This window comes from Chiloscyllium punctatum, chromosome 25, assembly GCF_047496795.1.
Source record: "Chiloscyllium punctatum isolate Juve2018m chromosome 25, sChiPun1.3, whole genome shotgun sequence".
Taxonomy (NCBI): Eukaryota; Metazoa; Chordata; class Chondrichthyes; order Orectolobiformes; family Hemiscylliidae; genus Chiloscyllium; species Chiloscyllium punctatum.
In genome coordinates, this window is record NC_092763.1 from 50,748,428 (window position 1) to 50,774,949 (window position 26,522).

At 39.6% G+C, this 26,522-nt stretch overlaps 1 protein-coding gene across 2 annotated transcripts in view; it reads left to right on the forward strand.

Annotated features, from left to right (window-relative positions):
- las1l (LAS1 like ribosome biogenesis factor) overlaps positions 1-26,522 on the forward strand; it is an 81,847-nt gene that overhangs the window by 45,748 nt on the left and 9,577 nt on the right. For both annotated transcript variants that reach the window (XM_072595266.1, XM_072595265.1), the window contains exons 9-12: positions 2,500-2,712; positions 4,632-4,779; positions 7,339-7,667; positions 14,351-14,501. In XM_072595266.1, coding sequence (XP_072451367.1) covers positions 2,500-2,712; positions 4,632-4,779; positions 7,339-7,667; positions 14,351-14,501 — 841 coding nt within the window. The remainder of the gene's footprint in view (positions 1-2,499; positions 2,713-4,631; positions 4,780-7,338; positions 7,668-14,350; positions 14,502-26,522) is intronic.

Consider the following 26,522-nt stretch of genomic DNA (forward strand, 5'->3'; position numbering starts at 1 on the left):
TTGTCCCAGTCGAACTACCCTTCCCAAGATCCAGCCCAAGCTTTGGGTCCGCTATGTGGATGACACCTTTGTCATCACAAAACGCAACAGCGTAGAAGAAACCCTCAAACCCATAAACAACATCCTTACCAGTATAAATTCACCGAAGAGGAAGAGAACAATAACCGACTCTCCTTCCTGGACATCATGGCAGAACAAAAAGCCAATGGAGAGCTGCAGGCCAGCGTCTACAGGAAAGCCACACGTGCTGACCAGATATTCAATTACAGGAGCAATCATCCCAACACCTACAAACTGAGCTGCATCAGCACATTATTTAAACAAGCCACAACACTGTTTGCTACAACACCCAGGAACGACAAGAAGCCGAGGAAAAACACCAAAAAACGTATTCATGAACAACGGGTACCCGATAACGGAATCCTACACAACAGACTAAACAAGAAGACACAACACACCCAGAGACTCTCTAGCCACCCTGCCATACGTCAAAACATCTGAGTTGACGACCAGACTACTATGGCCCCTAAGCATCAAGAGGGCCCACAAACCTGCCACTACACTAAAACAGCTCCTGATGAACTTAAAAAGATTCTGTACCAGCAACCAGCAGAACAAACGTCGTATACAAAATACTCTGCAAGAACTACAATAAACGCCAAATTAGACAGACTGGCAGGAAGCTAGCCACCAAAAGACATTACCAACTGTCACTAGTATCCATACACACAGACTAAGAGGGACACCAGTTCGACTGGGACAATACATCCATTCTGGGACAAGCATGGAAATTCCTAGAGGCCTGGCATTTGAACCAGAACTTTGTTAGCAAACATATAGATTTGGACCCTATTTACTAACTTCTCAGAAGCAGAACCAGAAATGATATCACCCACTACAAACTGAGACAGATAAATAGCAAGCGGGACAGAACACCAAAACTTCACCAGAGGCTCACTGACTATGTTACCTAGCATGGTGACGAAACGTCGGAGAACAAATCTACCAGCTCAGCAAGCAAATTGACAACCTGAGAATGAATATATCCAAGGTAAACATAGAACCAAATACTGATAGGAAATGCTGTAATTGAATGACAGTTGATCTTCTAAGGGAAGGTTTTTCACGTTGGAATGTATTTAAAGGGGTGAACCAAAGCTGAGACTCCTTGGACAGCATGTTATCATAAAACAAAAAAAGCATTTGTGATACATGCCAGGTTTATTCTTCAGACAAAAAAAACAAATAAAATGCAACGAGTTGACAGTTGACTGTGGAAATGAAGAGGAAGCTAAACAAAAGCGAAATACTGCCAATATTGAAAATCTGCAACAAACACCGAATGCTGGAGAAACTTAGCATGTTTTGATTTAATTTGTTGAAGAGTGTGGTGCTGAAAAAGCACAGCCAGTCAGGCAGCATCTGAGGATCAGGAAAATCGACGTTACAAGAATAAGCTCTTCATCAGGATGATGAATCCGGATACAGTGAAAAGTTTTTGTTTTGCATGCTATGCAGACAAATCATACCTTGCATAAACTCATCCGGGTAATAGAGTTGTAGAGATGTACAGCTTGGAAACAGACCCTTTGGTCCAACTCATTCATGCTGACCAGATGAACAGAATGCAGGCTGAATTTAGTGGAAACAGAGGCAGTTAATGATTCTGAAAGGAAATTAGATGAAGGAAGTAAACATTGGGTTCTGGGATAGAGCAGGGAATGGAATTGATTGGATTATTCTACAGAATGCTGAAACCGACTCATTGTCTGAATTACTGTAACGATCTGTTAGTGGCTGCCCTCACTCTTGGGTTCAGTGGATGGAGATTCAGTACAGTGTTATTAAAATCCATGCTGATTTAGAATTTGACAATCTGTGCTTTGTTTGCTAGCTACCATCGCTGATGAATTCAATCAGGTTTTCTGCTCCTGATCTTTGTCTAATAATTAATCCTTGAAAATGTGTGCCTGAATTTCCATTGTGGTTAGGTTAGAATTCTTTTTTTTCCATAAAGTTACTGTTACCAAGATTTTAAAGATTGATTATTTAGTTCAGTTGTGTAGGATGACATGCAGATGGAATAAAATTACACAAACAGATTTCAGTTTTGTTAGTTGGCAATGCAGCAGCATAGTGTTGACCAAACTTTCTTCTTGTTTTTATTATGTTAAATTGATTGGCTTGTGCAATGTCTTCTATGTAAATTGTTTTGACTTGAGTAAACCTCCTTACAATTCAAATATTTTGAAGTGAGTAAAATGTAATTGCAGATTATTTCAATAGGTCATTTATTTCATGACCTTCACATTATGATAGAATATTCTATAACACTTTTTAAAAAAGAATTCCCCTAAATTTATACAAATCCAGTGTTAGAATGAAGAACAGGAGAACATTGCAGAACCAGAATGTGCTTCATATTTTTATATATCTTTAATCTGTATATTAAATCACTTTTCAATTTTATTGTTATCGTAACAATATTTTTTGTTGAAGGAGAGTTTGTAGATTTGTCAAATCCTGGAATTCCTCGAACATTCTGTCGCTTCTGGCAGCCTCTTTTGAAATGCCTCCACTCTCAATACTTTACACCAGTGCTCCTCGAAAAGCTGTTTACTGAGCTGAAGCTTTGCTGTGACACCTCAGGCCTGAGGATACAGTATGTTACAGGCTGGATAACAGAGATACTTGCAGCCAATGCAAAAGCAGGTAATTTACTTACTTTCACTAACTTGTAACTGAACGTGGTTTCTTCTTTTTCTGTTTGTCACCAGTTACCCTTCCCTACCTCCATGTATTCCCCTGCAAGTGGGTAGTTGCTCATTCAGCTGACTTTACCTTTACCTGTTTTTTGATACATTCAGTCAAAGCTCAGGATTGAATTTGTCTCTGCTGAGTTACTGGATCTTCAGTGTAGAGGTCTGTTACAATTGAGATCTCTGTTCCTTGGCTAGAGAAGGGGAATTGGGTCATATTTGCTACTCAGTAACTTTAGCTGGAAAATGCCTATATGACATCATCTGAAAACAGAATTTTCTTAGTCTATGATATCTATAGATAATTAATGAGCTTACTGTTATGAAGATATGGGTGTACTGTATCTTATAAGAGAATTGAAAGCAAGCAGTGACAGCACCAAGTGTTCTCAGTAAGATACAATGTGGTCCAGCTACTGGGGGAGCTGGAGTAGCTGGTTGCCTGGAGACAAAAATAGATTTGAATTAGGCCAATCAGTTTATATTATACCTCAAAAAAAACAAACGCCAACCCAGTATTAATTTAGTATAGTGACAACCTTAAAATCTTTAAACATAATCAGTTGCTTTGGGGGGGGTATAAGGGGTATAAGACTGGGAAAAATTGAACAGTTGGGAGGAGAACTGTCAAGCCAACGCTGCCAAGCAGAATCCCCAAGCAGAAAAGAAGACTAGAGTACAGAGAAGAACCGAAAGCTGCCTGGTTTTGAGATAAGTTTTGTTTTGTAAATCTTAATCGGGGGGGGGTTTTATCGGGCTAGTATTGTAGAAGGAGAAGGTAAAAGATAGGTTGGAGGAAGGAGTTGTAAATAGTTGTTAGTTAATTATTCTCTGTTATACTTTAAGAAGCAAAGTTGTTAATTTTTATTTTAAATAGTTCTTGGCCTCGTGAATTTTCACAGATTGCTACATGGAATAAATCTTTTCTGTGTTGCTGGTTTAACTTAAGCAGGAGAGTTTCCCCTGTGTCATAACACTCACTCATGAATAATGGATACTTAGCTGAAGCACTGATCTTTTTGCTGTGACCTTGGAAAAATTTTCCTTGTGTGTCTTACTGCCACTGGAGTGGGAGGAAGCAGAAATTGTAACTTTTATCAGTTTTCATACTACCTGAGTTAATTGACTCAAAATTGTTGGACTGACCTGGAGCTGATTGACATTAGGAATTGGTTCCTGTCTGCACTTTTTTGATATGGGTGATATCAATAGCGACTGGAAAGAAAATAAGCAAATAATATATCCAGTTTGTTTTGTGGTAGAACATCATTTTAGCATGAAGCTAAATAGCAGGAAAAAGGCCTTTTTTTGGGCTGTCTAAGTTTTTATAATTATATGTAGTTGTAGTTAAAGTTAAATTGTGATGTCTGAGTTGCTTTATTATGTATTGTTAGGATATATTAAGCGCTATACTTCATAAACTTGAAGTTTAAAATGCCTTACCCACAGTATGAAAATCTTAGGGTTTTTGACTACTCTGAGCAATAATACTGTAGGATTGAATTTTTAACTAGGCCATTTGTTAGTACAGGGGATCTTATGATTTGAAAAATGGAATGTCCAGCAAGTAAAGCGATTGAACTGCTGCGCATATAATAGAAGACACACTGTATTTTGGTGTCAAATGGCACTGGAAAATAGCTGCAGCAGATCTTGAATATATCTTCTAGGCGACTTGCATGGCGTATACATGTATTGAAATATAAGTAATGCTCGCTTCACTTTTTTTAACAAATTGAAAATGTAATAATACATTTGCTCTAAAAAAAATGAGGATTTCCACTTGATATCTTGGCTTTAATGGGAAAATGTTCCCTAGGTTTATGATTTTCTTTTAAAAGTTAAAGGATTTATATTTTTAATGTCTTGTAGGAAAACGATTGAAAGGTATATCACGCTGCCATAAAATGAAAAAATCCATATGGCAATTGTTTTTATTTCAATGTCCACTGGACTGGCACGATCTTCTAGAGAGCTGTCTTGCTGCACCATGCCAGGCTACTCCTCATCTTCTTCAGCAGTCAGTATAACTTAGTCTTGTTTTCTGTGTGTAATAAGTAATGATGATGCACCAATAAGTTCCTCTGGTATACCAATTTAAATTAACATGAGACATTTAAACCCAAACTAATAATACCAGAGGAAATTATACTGAATCTAGAAGTGATACTAAGGGGAAGAGGGAACACAAGAGTAAAGTGGAATGCAAGTTAAAGGGAGTTTGTAAAGCATTTTTAAAAATCCAAACAAGTAACCAAAAAAGGTATTGATGAGGGAAAGAAAAAAATGAGTACTTGGCTGAGATACACAATAAATGCTTTGTCCAAAACAAGGAAAGGAATTTGAGTAGAATAGGTAGGACAACAACTGTTAAGGAAATAGAATTGAAAAATATGATGGCTCTCTAAAGTGGAAAATATGCTTGTCTCAGATTGGAGTATTTTAAAATGCTGAGGGGTAACAGGAGGAAATGCAAAAGATTTGTTTCATCTTCAGGATGTGGGAATTGCTAGTTATTATCTTTGAAAAGTGACTTAAAATCTTTCAAATGTCCTTTTGCACATGAAAATTGTGCTGGAGAACTGGTGGTTACCAATTGAATACCTTTGTTCAAAAGTGTAGAAAGTGATAAACTATGTGCTGAGTATTGTTACATGCCCCTACCAGGTATGTTTTAGGGGTGAGAGTATGCAAAATAGGATGAATGCCTAGCCCACCACTTTTCTGCTCACTTATGAACTCTTTCCCCCTTAATATGGAGAGTGAGCGGGCACTGGATTTGGCAGTCTGCATACCATATGGAAACAATAATTAAGGATCGGTTGAACTTGTTAAAAATCCAGTTGACTCCATTATTACCCTCCCCGTATCAGGAAACCAGAGGTGCCCCGTTTCTTTTTCTCTCAAATTTTAAAAATAGTAGGAATTAAGGTGGGATATTATATTTGGACGGTAGGAGGCACCCCAGAGAAGATAGACCCCTTTCCTTACTATCCACTTTTACTTCAAAATAACTTCACATCTCCTCCTTTAGGAGGCCAAGCTATCCTGGTCCAATACTATCTTAACTGCATTTTCCCCTAGGTTCCACAGCTGTTAACTGCAGTTCTGGCAGCACCCACTACTACATTCTGTAGCTGCCAGAACTGTTGTAGCTGCGGTCAATTGTTGACAGCTATCTCCAACCTGGGGGAGCTCCTCCCAATTGAACTTTTCACCTATTGAAATTGCCCATGGCATGTTAGAGGTGGGTAGTGAACTTTTGCTTCACTGATCAGGGAGGTGAGCAGTCCAAAGATGCCAGTGTTTTAATTAAATATTAAATCCAAATTTACAAGTTTTTAAAAGAAAGACATTGATAAAGGGAATGAAGATAAACTTCCAAATGTTGTTTGCTAAAGTGCCTCAGAATTTTGTGGCAGCAAGAGCATGTCCAATTATAGCACCTTTTTGGGATTTAAAAAAAAGTGAAACAAGCTCTCTGGTGCTTCCTTCATGGCAATTTGGGGCAGCATGGTGGCTCAGTGGTCAGCATTGCTGCTTCACAGCACCAGGCACTGGGTTTGATTCCTGTCTTGGACGACTGTCTGCCTGTATGGAGTTTGTGCTTCTCCCCGAGTCTGTGTGGGTTTCCTGCGGGTGCTCTGGTTTCCTCCCACAGCCCAGTGATGTGCAGGTTAGGTGAATTGGTCATGCTAGATTGCCCATTGTGTTCAGGGATGTGTTGGTTAGGTGCATTAGTTAGGGATAAATACAGGATAATAGGGTAGGGGAATGGGTCTGGTTGGATTACTCTTTGGAGGGTTGGTGTGGACTTGTTGGGTGGAACAGCCTGTTTCCACACTGTAGGAATTCTATTCAATCAGTTAGCACCCTTTTTCACAAAGTACGAATTGTTGCTTTTTTGAAATAGTTAGTTATTCTTGCATATATCCTGATGAGTGCAAGATGAACAGCTTTAATAACATATCTCTCCTTGTAGTACTCGAGTTCTCTATTATCAAGCAGCTAAGTTAAGAGAGGATCAGATAGAAAAGCTCTAAATTGAAGGTTTTGATTCAGCAAATAGGGAAAAAGATTTTTTCCTTGTTCAGTGAGAATCGGACAATGTCAATTTTAAATGTTAAAGAGAAAGAATCCGGGTGAGGTTTTAGGGAAAAGGTATGGAGCAGTGTAGTCAAATGGGAGCTTGTAGTTTGTTTTAGAGGAGTTAGTTAGCACAATATGATGAATTGCCTTCTGTGATTAATATTAGGTGTAAAAGTGATTAATATGGTGTTCCATATCAAAGCAATTCTGATTATTACAAGTTTTAATTGAAAATAAGTCTTAGTATATGACCTTTTGTATTGTGATATCCCTTTTCTTGGAAATATAAATACTTTAACTGTTCCCTTTTTATGGTTCTAAGCTTACTCAAAGTTGTAGTCTTTGTTAGCAATTGTCTGTCTTTTATTATTAACTGGGACTCTTGTAGAACAGATCAACAAAGGTCTACTGGATTTTATGAACTTTGAATCTTTTATACAAAATACGGGTGCAACTTAAATAAAACATGACTTTTGTTGTGCAATTTCAGGATTTTAACTGATATGGACTCTCCATTACCCATTTCCACACAACAGAAACTGCTTCAGCTGTGTTCTATATATATTCAGGAGCCAGGATCTTTCAGTGTTTCTGACTTTCCTGTTGGCCATGGCCAGTTACCAGTGTACACTGTAGAAAACCTCCAAATGAAGAGTGGAATTGAGTCTCCAAAGGAGTTGGCTGATACTGAGTTTAGAAAGAACATTGAACCGTTGATAATCCCCACCTCTGGTGAGGAAATGGTGCAAACGGTCAATCTTGAGATATTGTCTGAAAAGATTGAAGCATTGGAAGGATCAGTGTGGCAGATATGCACAGGTATGCTAGTATTTCAAAAAGCTTCTATTCATATTAATGCTGGTATTTAGAATGGTTACACTTTTTTTTGTAGCTTTTACATTTAAATGTTCATATTAGTTCTGATGAAACGAGTTTAGGTAACTAGCTACTGCTTAAAAATCTCCCTGGTTGGGTATTGTATGGAAAATAAAGATGCAAACTCTCTCTATCTCCCAAGAGCAGTTGTATTGTGTTTTGATTTTGTAGTTTCCATGTCAGTAGCCTCTGAGGTTGAGATGTCCCAGAGGCACATTTTGCAGAAAATGATTGATTGAATTTATTCAGTTTAAATAATTAATGACTGCAATAAAGTAAGTCACAAAGGAATTTTATGTAAACATTTAAGCAGTGTTACCAAATAAAATTAAATTCAAGTGATGTCAATATGTTCCTAGTTGATACTAATTTAATAGTTTAACCAACTAATGAAATAATGAAATTTAAAACTTAATTCTGTGTAGTCTATGTACTGAAAAGAGACCAATTTCATCCTAATCTTACACCATTTTGTTGCTGTAGCAAGTCTTTTGTAAATTACTCCATTTTGATGCTGGTTTTAAACAAAATCAGAACTGCAAATCCTTCCTTGCAAGTCTTGCCATAAGATATTAGACACTTTATTTCAGTAATAATTACTTAAGTAATAATGCTGAAGCTTTTTTTAAAACTGGGAGCAAACAGACAACACTAGATTTAATTGAAAGGAAGTAAGTATCTGTATTTATATCACTTGACATATTAATTAGTCTTCCCCAATGCTGAAAGAGTAAAGACATTGCTCAGAAATACTCAAAGGACTGCTCAGTTTCTGATCTGGGCTGAATTCACTGACTTCAGACAGGGCAGCTGTTCTGGCACTGTGCTTGCCCAGGGGATTAGGGCACCTTTTGGATTAGAAGGAGAGTTATCAGCTGGGCTTCTGTTTCTGATTGTCTGTCTGCTGATTGACATGAGAATCTGCCTATGTCAGACAAAGGTCGACAGGACTGATTTGGCTCTGATGCTCTGTGGTCAGGTGGTCTGTCAATATCAGTTGCTTTTGCACATGAATGATGTGACCAATAAAAAGGTGTTGGTGTTTTTAAAATGCATTAGGGTATAAAGTCCCTGGGACCTGATGGAATCTGGTTCAGATTGCTGAGGGAGGCAAATGAGAAAACTGCTGAGTCCTTGCATGAAATCTTTGTATCCTCTTTAGTCACAGGAGAGGTCCCAGGGGACTGGAAAATAGCCAGCGTTGTTCCTTTTGCTTAAGAAAGATAGCAGGAATAATCTGGAATATTACAGGCCAGTGAGCCTCACGTTAGTGGTTGGGAAATTTATTGGAGAAGATTCTTTAGGGGTAGGATTTACTCACAGTTGGAAAAATATGAACTTACTAGTGATCAGCAGTGTGGCTTTGTGTGGGGAAGGGTATGTCTCAGAATTGATTGAGTTTTTCAAGAAAATGACAAGGATGCTTGATGAGGGTATGGCAGTAAGTGTTGTCGAAATGGAATTCAGCAAGGCCTTTGACAAGGACTTTCATGGTAGCCTGATACAAAAAGTAAAGTCACGTGAGATCTGCTAAGATGGATACGAAACTGGCTTAGTTATAGAAGACAGAGTATCAGTGGATGTTTTTCTGACTGGAGATCTATGACCAGTGATTTTCCACAGGAGCAAAAATAGGATAGCTCTGAAGAAGAGTCAATGGACCCTGAAAGATTAACCCTGCTGTCACACCATGGATGCTGCCAGACGTGCTGAGTTTTCCCAGCAATTTCTGTTTTTTTTCCTTATTCCCAGCATCTGCAGTTCTTTGGATTTTTTTGTTTGGTATTCTGTAGGAATCAGTGCTGGGACCCCAGCTATATGTAATAAATACAAATGAGTTGGAGGAGAATGTAAGTGGCCTGATTTAGTAAGTTTGTGGATGACACAAAAATTGCAAGAACTGTGGATAATGAGGATTGCCAGAGGATACATCAGGATATAGATAGGCTGGAAATTTTGGTGGAGAAATGGCAAAAGGAGTTTAATCTGAACAAATGTGAGGTGATGCATTTTGGAAGATCTAATGCAAGATGGAAGTATGTGGTAAAAGGCAGAATTCTTAGCAACTGTAACACAGATCTCGATGCACAGATCCAGAGTTGCCTGAACGTTAAACACAAGTGGATAGGTGGTCAAGAAGGCATAGAGTTTGCTTGACATAGAATATAAAAGTTGGCAAGTCATGTTGCAACTGTCTAGAACTTTAATTAGGTGGCTTTCGGAATACCGTATACAGTTCTGATCAACACGCTACCAAAGGGATGTGGTCACTTTGGAGACAGTGACAGTTTACCAGATGTTGCCTGGTTTGGAGAGTGTTACTATAGAGGAGTGATTGGACAAAATTGGTTTGTTTTCATTTGAATGTTGATGTATGGGAAGTGACCTGATTTGAAGTTTACAAAATTTGAGAAGTGTGGATCGTCTGTATCTTTTTCTCAGGGTAGAAATGCCACTTCCTACGGGAAGGTTTAAGGTAAAAGGGGGAATGTTTAAAGGAAATGAAAGAGACAAGCTTTTTTTACACAAATCTGGAATGCAGATTGAAAAGCAATGTTTTAGAGGCATCTCAACAGGTATATGAATAGGCAGGCATAGAGGGATATGGATTGTATAAAGCAAAAAGATTTTTACTTTGGAAAGATATCATGTGTCAGCACAGTCTTGGTGGGTTGAAGGACTTGCTCCTAGAGTCAGAGGGTCATAGTCATCCACCATGGAAACAGACCCTTTGGTCAAATTGTCCGCACTGACCAAGTTACCCAAACTAAACAAGTCCCATTTGCCTGTGTTTATCCCATGTCTCTCTAAACCGTTCCTATTAATGTATCTAATCCAAACATCTTTTAAATGTTGTAACCCTATCTGAATCTACCACTTCGCCTGGCAGTTCAGTCCACATATGGCTCAGTGGCACAGCTCACTGATTAGCACTGCTGCCTCACAGCGCCAGGGGCCCGGGTTCAATTCTGTGTGGAGTTTGCACATTCTACCCGTGTCTGAGTGGGTTTCCTCCGGGTACTCCGGTTTCCTCCCACAGTCCAAAGATGTGCAGGTCGGGTGAATTGGCCATGCTAAATTGCCCCTAGTGTTAGGTGCAGGGGTAAATGTAGGGGAATGGGTCTGGGTGGGTTGCTCTTTGGAGGGTCGGTGTGGACTTTTTGGGCCGAAGGGCCTGTTTCCACTCTGTAGGGAATCTAATCTAGTTTAATTGTATGGGCCACCTCTGTGATAAGTTGCCCCTCAGGTCCTTTTTAAATCTTTCTCCTTCACCTTAAAAAATATGCCCCCTAGTTATGAATTTCCCCGACCAAGGGAAAAGACCTTTTTTGCTATTCACCTTTATCTGTGCCCCCTCATGATTTTATAAACCTCGATACTGTAACTTCTCAAACTGCTGTATACCAGTGAGAAAAGTTGCAGCCTATCCAGCTTCTTCCATAACTCAAATCCTCCAGTCCCAGCAACATCCTGGTAAATCTTTTATGAACCCTCTCCAATTTAACAATATTGTTCCTATAGCAGGGTGACCAGAACTGCACACAGCACTCAAAAAGTGGCTTCACCAATGTCCTGCACAACCTCCAATATGATGTCACAACTCCTGTATTCAGTGGTCTGAGCAATGAAGGAGAGTGTGCTCCTCCTGTGATGCAACTTTCAAGATCCTATTGCAATCTGAGGTGACCTTCTTTGCTGTTCACTACATCTCCAATTTTGGTGTCATCTGCAAACTTATTTACCATACCTCCTATGTCCACATCCAAGTCATTTATAATAATGACAAAAAGTAGAGGACCCAGCACTGGGTCCTGTGGCACTCCACTGGTCACAGGCCTCCAGTCTGAAAAACAACCCTCCACCACCACCCACTGTCTTCTACCTTTTTGAGCCAGTTCTGTATCCAAATGGCTAGTTCTCCCTGTCTTCTATGGCATCCTACCTTGCTAACCAGTCTAACGTGGGGAACCTTGTCAAATGCCCAGCTGAAGTCCATATAGATCACATCTACCGCTCTGTCCTCATCAATCCTCTTTGTTAATTCTTCAAAAAACTCAATCAAGTTTGTGAGACATGATTTCCCACGCACAAAGGCATGTGACTATCCGTAATCAGTCCTTGCCTTTCCAAATACACGTAAATCCTGTCCCTCAGGATTCCCTGTAACAACTTGCCCACCACCAATGTCAGGCTCACTGAACTATAGTTCCCTGGCTTTTCCCTACCACTTTTCTTAAATAGTGGCATCACCTTAGCCAACCTCCAGTCTTCTGGCACCTCACCTGTGACTATCGATGATATAACTATCTCGGTAAGAGGCTCAGTAATCACTTCCCTAGCTTCCCACCGAGTTCTAGGGTACACCCGATCAGGTCCTGGAGATTTATTCACCTTTATGCATTTCAAGACATCCAGCACTTCCTCCTCTGTAATATGGACATTTTTCAAGATGCCACTATGTGTTGCCCCACATTCTGTATCTTCCATGTTCTTCTCCAAAGTAAACACTGATGCAATATACTTGTTACAAATCTCCCCCATCTCATATGGCTCCACACAAAGGCTGCCTTGCTGATCTTTGAGGAGCCTTTATTCTCTCCCTAGTTACCCTTCTGTCCTGAATGTATTTGTTAAAAACCCTCTGGATTCTCCTTAATTCTATTTGCCAAAGCTATTTCATGTCCCATTTTTGCCCTCCTGATTTCCTTCTTAAGTATATTCCTACTGCCCTTATACTCTTCTAAGGATTCACTCGATCTATCCTGTCTAAACCTTACATATGCTTCCTTCTTTTTCTTAACCCAATCCTCAATTTCTGTAGTCATCCAGCATTCCCTACACCTGCCAGCCTTTCCTTTCACCCTAACAGGAATATACTTGTAGAATCTCTTAGTCTTAGCAAATAAGGGTCAGGATAATTCAATCTCCTATACCCTTTTTGCCTTCCTGATTTCCTGTGTTGTAGTGTTCTTTGTTCTCTGTTCAGACTGACTGGCTAGTAATCGACTTAAGTTGAATTTGCCCTTTTGTGGATGCGATACCTGGGCAGTTTTACACCTTGCTGGGTAGATGGCAGTGTTGCAGCTGTACTGGAATAGCTTGGCTAGGGGCATGTCTAGTTCTGGAACACAAGTCTCCAGTGCTTTTACTGGAATATTAGGGTTCAGAGCCTTCAGCTGTTTCTTGATGTCATGTGGTGCAATTTGAAGTGACGGAAGATTGGTATCTATGATGCTGAGGACCTCACGCGGAGACCACGATGGCTCATCCACTCAGTGCTTTTGGCTGAACATAGTTGCAAATGCATCAGCCTTGTGTTTTATGCACTGTTGTCTTGGGTTTCCCCATTTTTAAGCATGGGGGTATTTGTAGAGCCACCTCTTCCTGTCAGTTGTTTAATAGTCTGAGATTTGTGGTTGGCTATGGTGGGATTGCAGAGCTTAGATCTGATCCATTAGATTGCTTCGCTTTATTTGTCACATTCGGTTTCAGTTGTTTGGTTTGCAACTAGTTCTTTGTTCTACTTTCATCAGGTCGATCCTAATATTTAAGTATGCTTGATACTGCTCCTGGAATCCCTCCTGCACTCTTTATTGAAACACTGTTTATGTCCAGCTTGATGTTAATGGAAAATTAGAGATGTCCAGGTCCTTAAAGTTGAACATTGCAGTTGAATATAGTGCTGCTGCTGATGGGCATCCTTGATGTTGTCTGCCAGTTTTGATGAGGTGTATCTGTTTGAAATCTATCACATTGAGCAGAGTGGTAATGCCACAGATCCCGATGGAGAGTATGCAATGTAAAGGTAAATTTTGACTTCACACATTTTATTGCATGGGTCCGGAAAGCAATTTGTGATATCACACAGAGAAAACCAATTCTCATTGCAAGTTGAGTGTGTTTGATGCTGTCATTTAGAAGTAGAGATACCATAATGGCCTTATCCTGTGGAAAGTAGGAAATAATTTAGTTTAAAAAAAGCGTTGTGCTAGATCCCCACATGGATGAGATCCTTACCTTTTAATAGGTCATTATTGCTTTTTGCACTTTAGAGCTTGAAGAGCGAAAGGGAGAACTGCAGGATGGATATGAATCAGTCACAATCCCCTCTGTGTAGTGACTTACTAGAAATTATACATCGTTTGATATATGGTGATAAGGAGGGGGTTAGGAGTTGGTTAGCTCAATAAGCTGGATGGCTGGTTTACAATGCATCGTTACGTACCAGCTGAGGTTACCATGAGGTTTCTGCCTTCTCAGTCTCCCACCATATTTGAGGGGATGCTGATTCTCAAGTTAAACTCGCCATTTGTTCTGTTTCTCTAATGAGCAAGCACCTCTATGGTTCTTTATAGTATGAAGATCACGCCCAATCATAGACCATGCATTAAATGAAGATTAACTCCTTTGTAGCATTCCTTAAGCTTATCTAAAAGTATGGTATAATGGTTAATTAAGAACTGCTGCATTCGACAACAAAATGAACATCTCCCCAGAAGAAGTATCTTTAATTTTAAGCTTTAATGTGAAGTTTTCTGTCATTGGTATTTTTTTCCAGTTCTATGTGAAATATTTGTGCAATTGAAGAGTGAACTATTACAGTAAAGCTATGTTTTTCTTTGTAGATCAAATTCCATGGAAGGATTACCCTCTAGGCAAAATACCGGGTCAAAAAGAAGACCCAAATTGCCTCTTAGTGGACAGTTACACCTTGATGCCTGTATTGCAGCAGTCAAAAACAGAGGAAAATCCAGATGATTTTAATACTGCCTTCAGGTAAAAGGTCATATTTAATTATTATTATTATTAGCAACATGAAAGTCTGTGACATGAAACATGGCATAGTAATAGTGGGCAGATTGAAAACATACCAGCTTGTAAATGTGCAGTATTTTGTTTGAACATGGTGGTCCGTTGTACTGGTGGGTCGAATAACTGAAACCACTAATTTGGGGGCCTCTTGTGATGGAGTGGTAGTGCCCCTACCACTGGATGAGGAGGCCCAGGTTTAATTTTTACTTGCTTCAGGGGTGTGTAATAACCTCTCTGAACAGGTTGATTTGAAAACTAGTTTAGGATAATAAGTCCCTCAGTCAGATAATAAGGTAATCTCATTATCATTATAACATCTCGAAACCTTGCAACAAATTCTCTCTCTGTAAAATCATGAAATGTGAGTTTGCTAAAAAAAACTCAAAAAAGCTAAAAAAAAAAGTGACAAAAATCAACATCTGTGGGCAAAAGTTATGTATCCACAATATTTTTAAATCATTTTAACCTATTTTTACCAAGCTCTGTACTTACAAATTTCATCATTTGCAGGGGTTCTCTGGAATGGAACCCTCATGGATACAGAGGAAAGACAATATCTTGCAATTTGTGACATTGTTTCAACATCAGCACAAAATTGTCTCCCCACACTTTATATTCAATTTGTACATCAGTAGTATATCTAAAAATAAATAATTGTCGGGTTAGTGTAAGCAAGTTGTTCAGTTTCCATGTTTCTTGGCATGTTGGTGGGTGCCATTGGGCTATAGATGCTGTTGAAATGATACTCCAAGAAATGGGTTAATGTATTTGGGAATATCATATTATATTGGGCTGCACGGTGGCACAGTGGTTAGCTCTGCTGCCTCACAGCGCCAGAGAGGGTACAATTCCCGCCTCAGGCGACTGACTGTGTGCAAACTCCACATTCTCCCCGTGTCTGTGTGGGTTTCCTCCGGGTGTTCCGGTTTCCTCCCACAGTCCAAAAATGTGCAGGTTAGGTGAATTGGCCATACTAAATTGCCCGTAGTGTTAGGTGAAGGGGTAAACGTAGGGGAATTGGTCTGGGTGGGTTGCACTTCGGCGGGTTGGTGTGGACTTGTTGGCCGAAGGGCCTGTTTCCACACTGGAAGTAATCTAATCTAAAACTGACTATGCATTTCCTGCACTTTGGTACTTGCAGCATTCTTGTTACGGTCTTGTGTTTTTAACTCCAATGTCTTCATTATGCTCAATGAGAAACATTACCCAGTCAGTGACTTCTTGCTTCCTGTGATTGAGTGTACCTTTTATAGCCCATAAATTTAGCATATCATGCTGGATCATTCCAATCTTGTTCCCATGTCCCCCTACCTTTTATCTCAGCCCGCCTGGCACACCAGCCTCATTCTTGAAGAAGGGCTTATGCCCGAAACGTCGATTCTCCTGCTCCTCTGATGCTGCCTGGCCTGTTTTTTTTCCACCACCACATTTTTCAACTCTGGTCTCCAGCATCTGCAGTCCTCACTTTCTCCTTGTTCCCATGTCTTAGACTTTTCAAGGCTAAATGCTGTTAGACTGTAGGCTTCGGCTTAAATAATGCAACAAATTTATTAATTTCTAAATGATTAGAAAAGTGTTACAAACATGAAGTTTGTAAAATTAGGGTTTTGACCTTCTGGGACATGGACTGAGCCAACATTGCTGTCCCTAGTTGCCCTTGAGAAAGTGGCAGTGAGCTTCAGTCTATATGCTGTAGGTAGAGCCACAATTCCATTGGCAAGGGAATGCCAGGACTTTGACCCATTAATCTGGTGATCGTGAATGCAGTCGACTCAAGTTGAATAACTGTTACAATTTACCTGTTGACCAAGCTGATTGAATACAGCAGTGGAAATGACTGGATTGTTCCATGAGACTTGTCATAGATTCAATAGGTTGAATGTCCTCTTTCCAGATGACAAACAATATAATGATTCTGTAACCTGGGAGGACTTTAGACTGAGTAGTGTGGGAAAGAGATCACATTATGGAACATTTAGAAAGTTAATGAACAAGGCATTATAACTGGATGATAACAGGAGTGTAACAGTAAATGCAGAACACACAAACATTGAGTGCATCAGCAAAAAGGGTACAGGTCAAATGCAGAATTAGAGGTTCTTTATTTGATTTCACTTGGCATTTATAACAAATAATTAACTAGATGGATTGAGATAAATCAAAATAGATATAATATAGCTATTACAGATATATGGTTGCAAAGGCTGGGAACGGAATATTCAAATGAGTTAAAGTTACACTGTTCAGGAAGGATGATATCGGTATTGTAATGTGAAATAATCTTGGCTCAGAAGATGAAAAATTAGTTTGAGGATAGAATCAATTAGGGAAAGAAAGCACTGCTAAGAATTGTTTATAGGCCCGCTGTGTACAATATAGGACTGAAGAAATAATTAGAATTTGGTTTATTGTCACATGTACTCAAGTACAGGGTTACAGGAGTATAGTGAAAAGTGTACGAAGTTGTTATTTTCAATGCCATCTTGGATAGAAAGATACCTAGGTGCAATGTCTTGGATGTAGATTAGAAAAATGAAGCAATAAAGGTAAAAGTTCAGTACCATAGCCCTTCTAAAGCTGAGAGTCCACTCTGGGCTTTACTTCGAGACCGGGAGTCTACATTGGGCTTTACCTGTCCCTTGAAGCTGGGTGTCCATTGAGTATGTGTAAGCTCTGTTGTCCACCACTGAAGCTGGCTGAGGAGTTAAGATAAGTAGAGAGAAAAAAATATGAATTTTGGAAAAAGAAGAAAATAAACTGACCAAGTGGACGAGCTCCAGCCTAGGAGCCTATTCTGTCGCCATCTTGTCTCTGAATGTGGTCTTGTAAGGTGAATGCTGCACAAAACGTGGACAGTTTTAATCTTATTGGACAAATCTTAATCTAATTGGCAGACGTAGCCTTGAAGATAAGTAATATATTCTGAATAGTTTATTAAAACTTGTTTTTCTTTGTCCCCATTTTTAATAAGATCAGACTAATTAATGATTTCATAAGAGAACATCCTCGAAGCACGAATAATATGATAAAATTAAGGAACTTGGATCCGAAACTGGTGTCTTAAACTCAAATAATGGCAGAGTTGACTACAGTGACCTGGGAAACTGGTAAAAGGGAAGGTGGTAGACATTTAAGGAAATATTCCATTGCTTTTAACAAATATATATTTTATTGACTAGTCCTTTTGTAGAGTTTGAAATATCTGTGGTTGAGTTTAAAAAAGGTATCAGTTTGAAAGAAAAGGCAAAAAATATTGCATAGAATTAATGATAAGACAGATGAATGGAAAAAAATTTAAAAATCAACAAAATGATAAATGAATAGAATGAGATTAAACTAGCAAGAAATATAATAAGTTCTACAAGGATATAAAAGATAGAGTAGCTAAAGTGAGCATGATCCCTTAGTATGTGTTTGGGAATTAAGTGCAATTTAATTGAATGGAATAATTCGCAATGAAGAAGGGTCATTAGATTTTTAACTCCACAGATGCTTCCAGATATGCCTAGTTTCCCCAGCCCTTTGTCTTTGCTTGTTTCAGATCTCTGCATTTTAACGAGTTTTGAGAAGATTTGTAGCTCAGGTTGAGGTTCTGGGTGTAGGTTTGCTTGCTGAGCTGGAAGGTGCATTTCCAGACGTTTCGTCACCCTACTAGGTAACATCTTCAGTGGGCCTCAGGCGAAGCACTGCTGATAATTCCTGCTTTGTATTTATATGTTTAGGTTTCTTTGGATTAGTGATGACATTACCAGCAGTGCTTCTCTTGAGGCCCATTGAAGATGTTACCTAGTAGGATGATGAAACATCTGGAATTGAACCTTCCAGCTCAGCGAGCAAACTTACATCTAGAATCTCTGGATTTTTTTTGTTTCATAGAGAAGGATTATCGTGAACCAGTGGTGTTTTTGGAGGAAATAAATTGATTAACAAAAAACTTTGTTGCACTCAATATTCAGTGCAAGAATGATTGCATGGCTGTCTGTAAAACTGAATTTAAGGGATTTTCTTCAACTGTGTTAGCTATAATGTGGTGCAGGCTTTATATGAGCAAATCTATTAAGAATCCTAATGCACTGTACCCCTGGAGGTGAGTCATTTACATGGAGCAGTGAGGTATAATTTACATTGAAACATCCTGTATGTTTTGTGTTTAAGAAAAGTGCTAATATAATGCATCCCGCTAATATCATTTGAGTGAAGCTTTGCATGTACACATCTTTGTACATGGTGACAGTGCAATACACTGATACTAAATTAAAGGGGGTGGGACTGTAAAGTTGAGGATGAAAAAAAGAATAACTAGAGTTTTATGAATTCTCTTAAATTATTTTTTGAAGTGTATTCACCATTGTTACATAGGCAAATGTGGGAATCAGTTTTTATAGCAAGATCGCAGGAAGATTAATGTGGAAAATGACTGAAATAATGGTGATAGTTATTAATTGGCCAAAAACTAAAATAACTCAATTCTCTTGTAACAAGCATAATGATCTTTTATAACAAAAACAGAAAGGGCTGGAGGAATACGGCAGGTCTGGCAGCACCTTTGGAAAGAAGAAAAGTTAATGTTTAGAGTCTGATGACCCTTTGTCAGAACTGAAAGCAACTAGGAAATGGAAGTATATATGCTGGTGATGAGGCTAGGAGAGGGAGTAGTGGGGTGAATGGATGGGAAAGGAATGAGTTGCATATGTGGAGATGTTTCCAAAAGAGAAGGGATGGTTGGTGGTGAAGGGAGAAACAGAAAGAGATTGATAATGATAATAAGCCAGGAGAGACATAAATGTTCTATGGTGCTCATGGAAAGTATGAATAGTTGAAAATGGGTTGGCTGTTCCAGGAACAGTCCATACAGAATAGGACTTGGGGTTGTGAGGATGGTTAAGGAAGAAGATCTTCACGTTCTAAAATAGTTAAACTCAATTAAATAAACACACAGATGTTGGAAATCTGAAACAAAAACAGAATGTTGGAGAAACACAGCAGGTATGGTAGCGTCTGTTGAGAGAAACGCACAATGTTTTGAGTCCAATGGTCCTTCGTTAAAACTGAAAATGGCTGGTATTTAGGCTGATGGCTGGGTAAGGGGGGTGTTGGGGGGGGTGTGGGTGGGGGGTGGTATGTGGGGGGGAAAGGAAGAAGAGAGTCGATGTGGAGTACATGGAGCCTAAACCCAGAGAGAGAGGAAAAAAGGGTTAGGCAAACAAATAGTTGATGATAACGATGTGCAAGTTAGGTGGATTGGTCTTGCTATTAAAACAAAAGCCCAGTAGTGTCCAGGGATGTGTAGGTTCGATGAGTTAGCCATGGTAAAGGCCCCATGTTGGGTTACAGGAATTAGGTGGTAGGTTGGATCTGAGAGGGATGCTCTTCGGAGTGTCAGTGCAGACTTGATGGTTGGAACAGTCTCTTTCTGCATTTTGTAGGATTTCTGTGGTTCTGTGATAAAGTGAGAAAGAGATACATGCTAATTAAGGTGCTAATGAGAAGCGGGACTTGTTGAAAATGGTCTGGCTGTGCAGGAAACAACCCCATACAGGGACCTAGGGGTGTGTGGGGAGCGTAACAAATATGAAGGAGGGTGATCGTTTTCTGAAATTGTTAAACTCTGTTGAGTTCTGAAGGCTGCAAGGTGCCTAGGTGGAAGATAAGATTTTATTCCTCCAGCTTGTGTTGATCCTCGCTGATGTATCACAGTAGGCCTGAGACAGAAATACTGTCATGGAAACACAGTCGTGTGTTGAGGTGGCAAGCAACTGGAAGCTCAGTCTTTTTTTATGGACTGAACATAGGTGTTTGGCAAAGCAGTCACCCACTCTGCATTTCATCATCCAATCTACAGGAGACTACATTTGAGTAACAAATAAACTAGACTAGATTGAATGTATTGTAGCAAAAGGAAGGTCTTGGATAGTGAGGAGAGAGGCAGTAAATGGTCAAGTGTTGCACCTTGTGCAATTGCATGGAAAGGGATGTGGGGAAGTTTTGGGAGCTGACGAAGAGTGTACCATGGTGTCCAAGAGTGCAAAGGATCATAAGACACTCTTTCTGCCAGCTCTAGCAGGATACCTTTAGCAGGCACACATTCCCCTCCCCTCCCTTATCAGCATTCCACGGGGACCATGCCCTCTGATACTGCGCTTCTTCAGTACTCTCTCTCTGCTCGCACGTTAAAACAGTGGCTGAGTCTTCAGTGGAACAGTCTTCCTTGTTAAAGATGGAATTAAGCCACCCCTACACACACACACGCAAAGTCATGGGGTAAATCATCAAATGTGGGTCCTTTGATAAATGATATAAGTATCTGCATGCAATTTAAAAAAAAACACAACTACGTTTTTATTCATGCAGTTGCCGATCCTTTACAAAAACGTAAAGTACTTTAGGATAACCTGAGGATGTGAAAGGTGCAATGTTAACATGTTTCCTTTCCCTTGGACAATCTTGAGCTCAGCCATGTTGCTGCCGTTCCATTGATTACATAATCTAACAGTGTGCTCTGTTTAAGCTCACATTATGGGGCAATGCTTCTGGCAAAGTAAGAAACAGAACAGAAATGCCATGAATACTGTTTGATGGTATGAGAAAAAACACTTGTTGTAACCATTCTGTGTGTGAGAGGTGAGACACTGGAGTTATTTTTAGTGAAGTGACTAGATGGGATTCTGACAAGGTTGTTTAGAGTGCTGCCGTTACATCTTGCTCAGTATCATGCTTCGTTTTCTCAATTATGTCAAACCAGAATTTCTTCTCAACCTGTATTTTGCCTGGTAAGAAGTTGGGGTATGTTATGAACCAGACCAGATCTCTTTTCTCCCCCCGCCCACCGCGCCCCCCCCCCCCCCCCCAAAAAAAAAGCATTTCAAGAAAGTAGCCCAGTCGTTTTAAGCAGGTGTAACGTGGAAATTCCGGGAAGGACACAGTTGGTCAAACCACTTAGTTTTTAACAAAACTGAATTTATTTAGGACATTACCAAATGAAACACAAACAAAAGAGAACAGTACTGAATAACGTAATCTATCCAAAAACCCAACAGATCATCCCAAGTACTTGCAACAATCCCTATAAACATCGCTTGGTGCAAAAGATAAAATCAAACACTGTTTTACAGGAAAAGTCAGAGATAGACGACCGGGTTCAGCAGCTTCACAACTGCCTGAGTGTTTTCATGTAGCAGCCAGACTGCCAAAAACCAAATCAAACCAGAAAAAAGCTGAGCTGGGAGAACTGACCACTTTCCTTTTATTGTACAAGTGTTTTTTAAACTTAAAAAGCCTTTTGCCTGAAGCAGTATCTGTTAGTTGTAATCAAAGTGGCTCTAAAGCCCATCCAAGCCCAGACTTCTCACAACCGTGAAAAAAAAAACAAGGAAAACATAACCTTGTTAAAGGAGCAGCATCATCACAGTGTAGTATTCAGAAGTGCAGTGTAACAGTACAGCCCCTCATAGATGTTGGATTGTTTTTATACTTTCATGGGATGTGGTGCTGCTGGCTATTATTGTCTAACCTTAATTGTTCCTTGAACTGAGTGGCTGGATTGGGCCATTTTAGAATCAACCACATTGCTGTGGATTTGGAATTGCATGTGAATCAGGCAAGGTAAGGACAGCAGATTTCCTTCACTAAAGCACATTTGTGAACTAGGTGGGATTTTACAACAATCATCATGGTAACCTTTAGCATTTAATTCTAGATTTTTTTTCTATTTAATATAATTCAATTCTAGTGAAAAGGACGTTGGTGAGGCTGCACTTGGAATATTGTGTTCAGCTTTGGTCACCTTATTAGAGGAAAGATGTTATTAAACTGGAAAGAGTGCAGAGGCAATTTACAAGCATGTTGCCTGGACTCAATGGTCTGAGTAAGAGGGAGAGGTTGGACAAGCTGGGACTTTTTTCTTTAGAGCATAGGAGATCAAGAGGGTATCTTATAGAGGCCTTTGAGATCATGGGAGGCATGGATCAAGTGAATGCACTCTGTCTTTTCCTCACAACTGGATGATCGAGGCATAGAGGGCATCGGTTTAAGGTTAGAGGGGAAAGAATAAAAGGGAAGCTGGGGGCAACATTTTTTACACAGGGTGGTACGCATATGGAATGAGCTGCCAGCGGAGTAGTTGAGGCAGGTGCATTAACAACATTGAAAAGGTGTTTGGACAAATACATGGATAGGAAGGGATTAGAAGAATATGGGCCAAGTGCAGGGGAATGCAGTTAGCGTGGCTGGACATTTTGGCTGGCATGGACCACTTTGGGTTAAAGGGCCTTTCTCCATGCTGAAGAATTCTATGAAATCAAAACTCAGTATCTACCATGGTGGGATTTGAATGCTTGCCTCAGAATATTAGCTTGTGGTCTGGATTACTAATCCAATGTCGTTGCTAATAGGCCACTGCCTCCACTTTTAGATCTTATAGATAGCCGGCTTGGTAGCTCAATGGTTAGCACTGGTGCCTCACAATGACAGGAACGTGGCTTCAATTAAGCCTTGGATGACTGTCTGTGTAGAATTTGTATGGTCTCCCTGTGTCCGTGTGGGTTTCCTCCCATAGTCCAAAGGTGTTGAGGTGATACAGGACATTGGTGATGCCTCTTCTGGAATACTGTGTCCAATTCTGGTCACCCAGTTAGAGGAAGAATATTATTAAGCTGGAGAAGGTTCAGAAGAGATTAACCAGGATGTTGTCGGGTATGAAAGATTTGAGTTATAAAGAAAGGCTGGGACTTTTTCATAAGAGTGTAGGAGGGTGAGAGGCCACCTTCTGAAAGCTTATAAAATATGTATAAATAGAGTTAATGTAGTTGAAATCCCCCACTCTAGGGAAAGGCAAGACTGAGGAGCACCTTTTTGAGATGAGTGGAGAAAGACTTAAGGGACAATTTTTTTTATATAGGGTGGTTTCCATGTGGAGTGAACTTCCTTAGGAAATGGTAGATGATGCAATTACAATGTTTAAAAGACATTTAGATAAGTACATGAATAGGAAAGGTTTGTTGAGATATGGGCCAGGAGCAGGTATGTGGGATTATGTTTGGCAAGGACAGGTTGAACTAAAGGGTCTGTTTTGGCATTGTTTGATTATGATTATGACTATGACTATGACTATGACTCTCTGTGCAGGTTAGGTAGATTGACTGTGCTAAATTGCCGTGTAATAGCAATTCGTGGTTGTGTAGGCTAGATGAGTTTGCTGTGATAAATATGGAGTTACAGGGCAAGGGTGATAGGAATGGGATGCTCTTCAGTACATCAGTGCAGACTCGATAGCTTCAACGGCCTCTATCTGCACTGAAGGATTCTATAATTCTTGATCTTATATTTATTACAGATAGACATGGAGATTAAAGTTGGGAACTAAATATTCAAGAGTTTGTGAATTTTTAAAAGGGCAGGCAGGAAGGGAAGGGTGGTGGTGTAGTTTTGTTAGTATGAGATGGATTAAATATGAAAGCAAGACGTGATCTTGGATCAGATGACTTAGAATCCCCAGTATAGCAGGAGGTTTAAAAAAAGAAAAAAAAAGAAGAAAGCGCTGGTGGAATTAGTGCACAGACCTACTCATCGGACTCCTGACAATAATTCAGGAGATAATGAGGGTATGTAAAATGGCAGTCCATTAATCATGTTAACTTTAACCTTGTAGATTGGGAAAATCAAATTTAAAAAAGAAAGAAAAATGTGGATGGTAAACAAGAGGATTGGGCAAGTTTTAAAAGCCAAAAAGTAACCAAAAATAAATAGTGAGAAAATAACCTTCAACCAAAGAACCACAGATGGTGGAAATCAGAAACAAAAACGGAAATTGCTGGAAAAACTCAGCAGGCCTGACAGTATATGTGGAGAGCAAGCAGAGTTAATGTTTCTGAAGAAGGGCCACTAGACCTGAGACATTAACTCTGTTTTCTCTCCACAGATGTTGCCAGACCTGCAGAGTTTTTCCATCAATTTCTGTTTTCACTTACATTTTGAGAACTAAATACCAATTAATACAAAAATGAACAGTTAGAGCTTCTTTTAAATGTACAAAAAGAAACAAGAGCCCAAAGAGAACATAGGCCCCTTAGAGGCTAGGCCGGTAATAATGGGGAACCAAGAAATGATAGAGGAGGTTAGTAAATATTTTGCATCAGTCTTCGTGGAGGACAAAGATGGCATTCCAAAAACTCTAAATAATTAGGGATCTAAAGGGCGGTTCAAATAAACACTAACAATCACTAGAAAAAAAAGTTACTAAGAAGTTAATTAGGCTAAAGCTCTAAGGTCTTCTGGATCTGATGGTTTGCGTTCTAGGATTTTAAAGGAAGTAGCTACCAAGATAATGAATGTATTGGTAGTAATGTGACAAAGAATCTTTAGATCTAGAAAAGTCCCAGAGGATTGGAAAATTGCCAATGTGACACCTTATTTAAAAAAGGTAGGAAACAATAACCAATAACTGTTGACTTGTTAGCTTAACATTTATCATTGGGAAAATGTTATACTGTTATAAAGGATATAATGGTAGAGCATTTAGAAATGTCTAATATATCAAGTAGAGTCCGTATGACTTTATAAAGGTGAAGATCTACCTGGTAATTTTTATTCTTTTGAGTAGGGTAGATGGAGAACCAGTAGATGTACTGTGTTTGGATTTTCAAAAGGTGTTTGATAGGTACTATCCATATGGTTACTTAATAAGAGCCCACAGTGTTGAGAGTATTATGTTAGCCTGAATAGAGGCTTGGCTAGCTAATAAAAGACAGATGACATAATGGGGGCGTTTTCAGGCAACTTGAGAAGTGCCTTATGACTAGCGCTGGGGTCACAATTATTTATGATAAAGATTAATGTTTTCTATGAGGATTTTGATTGAAGTTTTCAAAGAGGAGACTGTATGTAGATGAGGGTAGTACAGTTGACATGGTCTACATGGACTTCAATAAGGTTCTAGATAAGGTCTCGCATGGCAGACTAATTAAGAAACTAGGAGTCCAAGGAATCCAGTGCAATTTTACAAATTGGATCCAAAGTTGGCTAAGTGGCAGGAAGCAGATAATGATAGTCAAAGGGATTTGTTTGAATGGAAGCTTGTATCCAATGGCATACTGTAGGGTTCAGTGCTGGGTCCTTTGCTGTTTATATACATTATTAATCTGAATATAAATGTGGGAGATGACATGAAAATTGGTGGTGTAGTAAATAGTGTGGAGGAATGCTTGCAGGCTGGTCAAATGGGCTAATAAGGGGCAAATACCATTTACTCCTCAACTGTATGAGGTGATGCGTTTTGATGGCGGTGGTGGAGTAGTTAGCATCTGAGCCCAGCCATGTCCACTCTGTCCAGTCTTCTTCTTTTTTCTCTTTTTTGTTTATTTACCTACTGGAGAGAGATTTGTGGTTTGGAGCGTTGTAGCAGCTGGTGAGCCAGGCAGAACTCTAGTACTCAGCAATGTTGTGGTATCGATGAGGTCCAGACGATCAGCAGCGAGGCGGCTGGCCAGCCTGGATAGCAGCTCATGGTAAGGCAGCTGGTGAGCCTGGGTAGGACTCCAGGTTGGCGGATTGACGATGGCATGGGGGAAGAGATTGAGCCCAACATGGGGCTTGCGAAACCTCATGGGGAAAGCCCAGAGTAGAGTTTCTGCAAATCTCATGGTTAAAGAAGGCCTGTAATCTTGAACTTGTAACTCTATTTCTTTATTTTTCTGTTTCATAGTAAGAAGAGCTGTAGTATTGAACTTCTACCTCATTTCTTTATTTCTCTACTTTGTATGTTAAGATTTTGTAGCTAAGGTGGCACCAGAAATGGCAACTTAGTACACTTTTCACTGTACTCCAGTACTTCAGTACAGGTGACAAAGAACCTAATTCTAAAAACATTTTGGAAGGACTGACCAGGCAAAGGGATATACATAGAATGGTAGAACCCTTTGAGATTCAGAGGATCAGAGGGACCTTGATGTGTATGTCAATAGATCCTTGAAGACAGCAAGACAAGTAGAC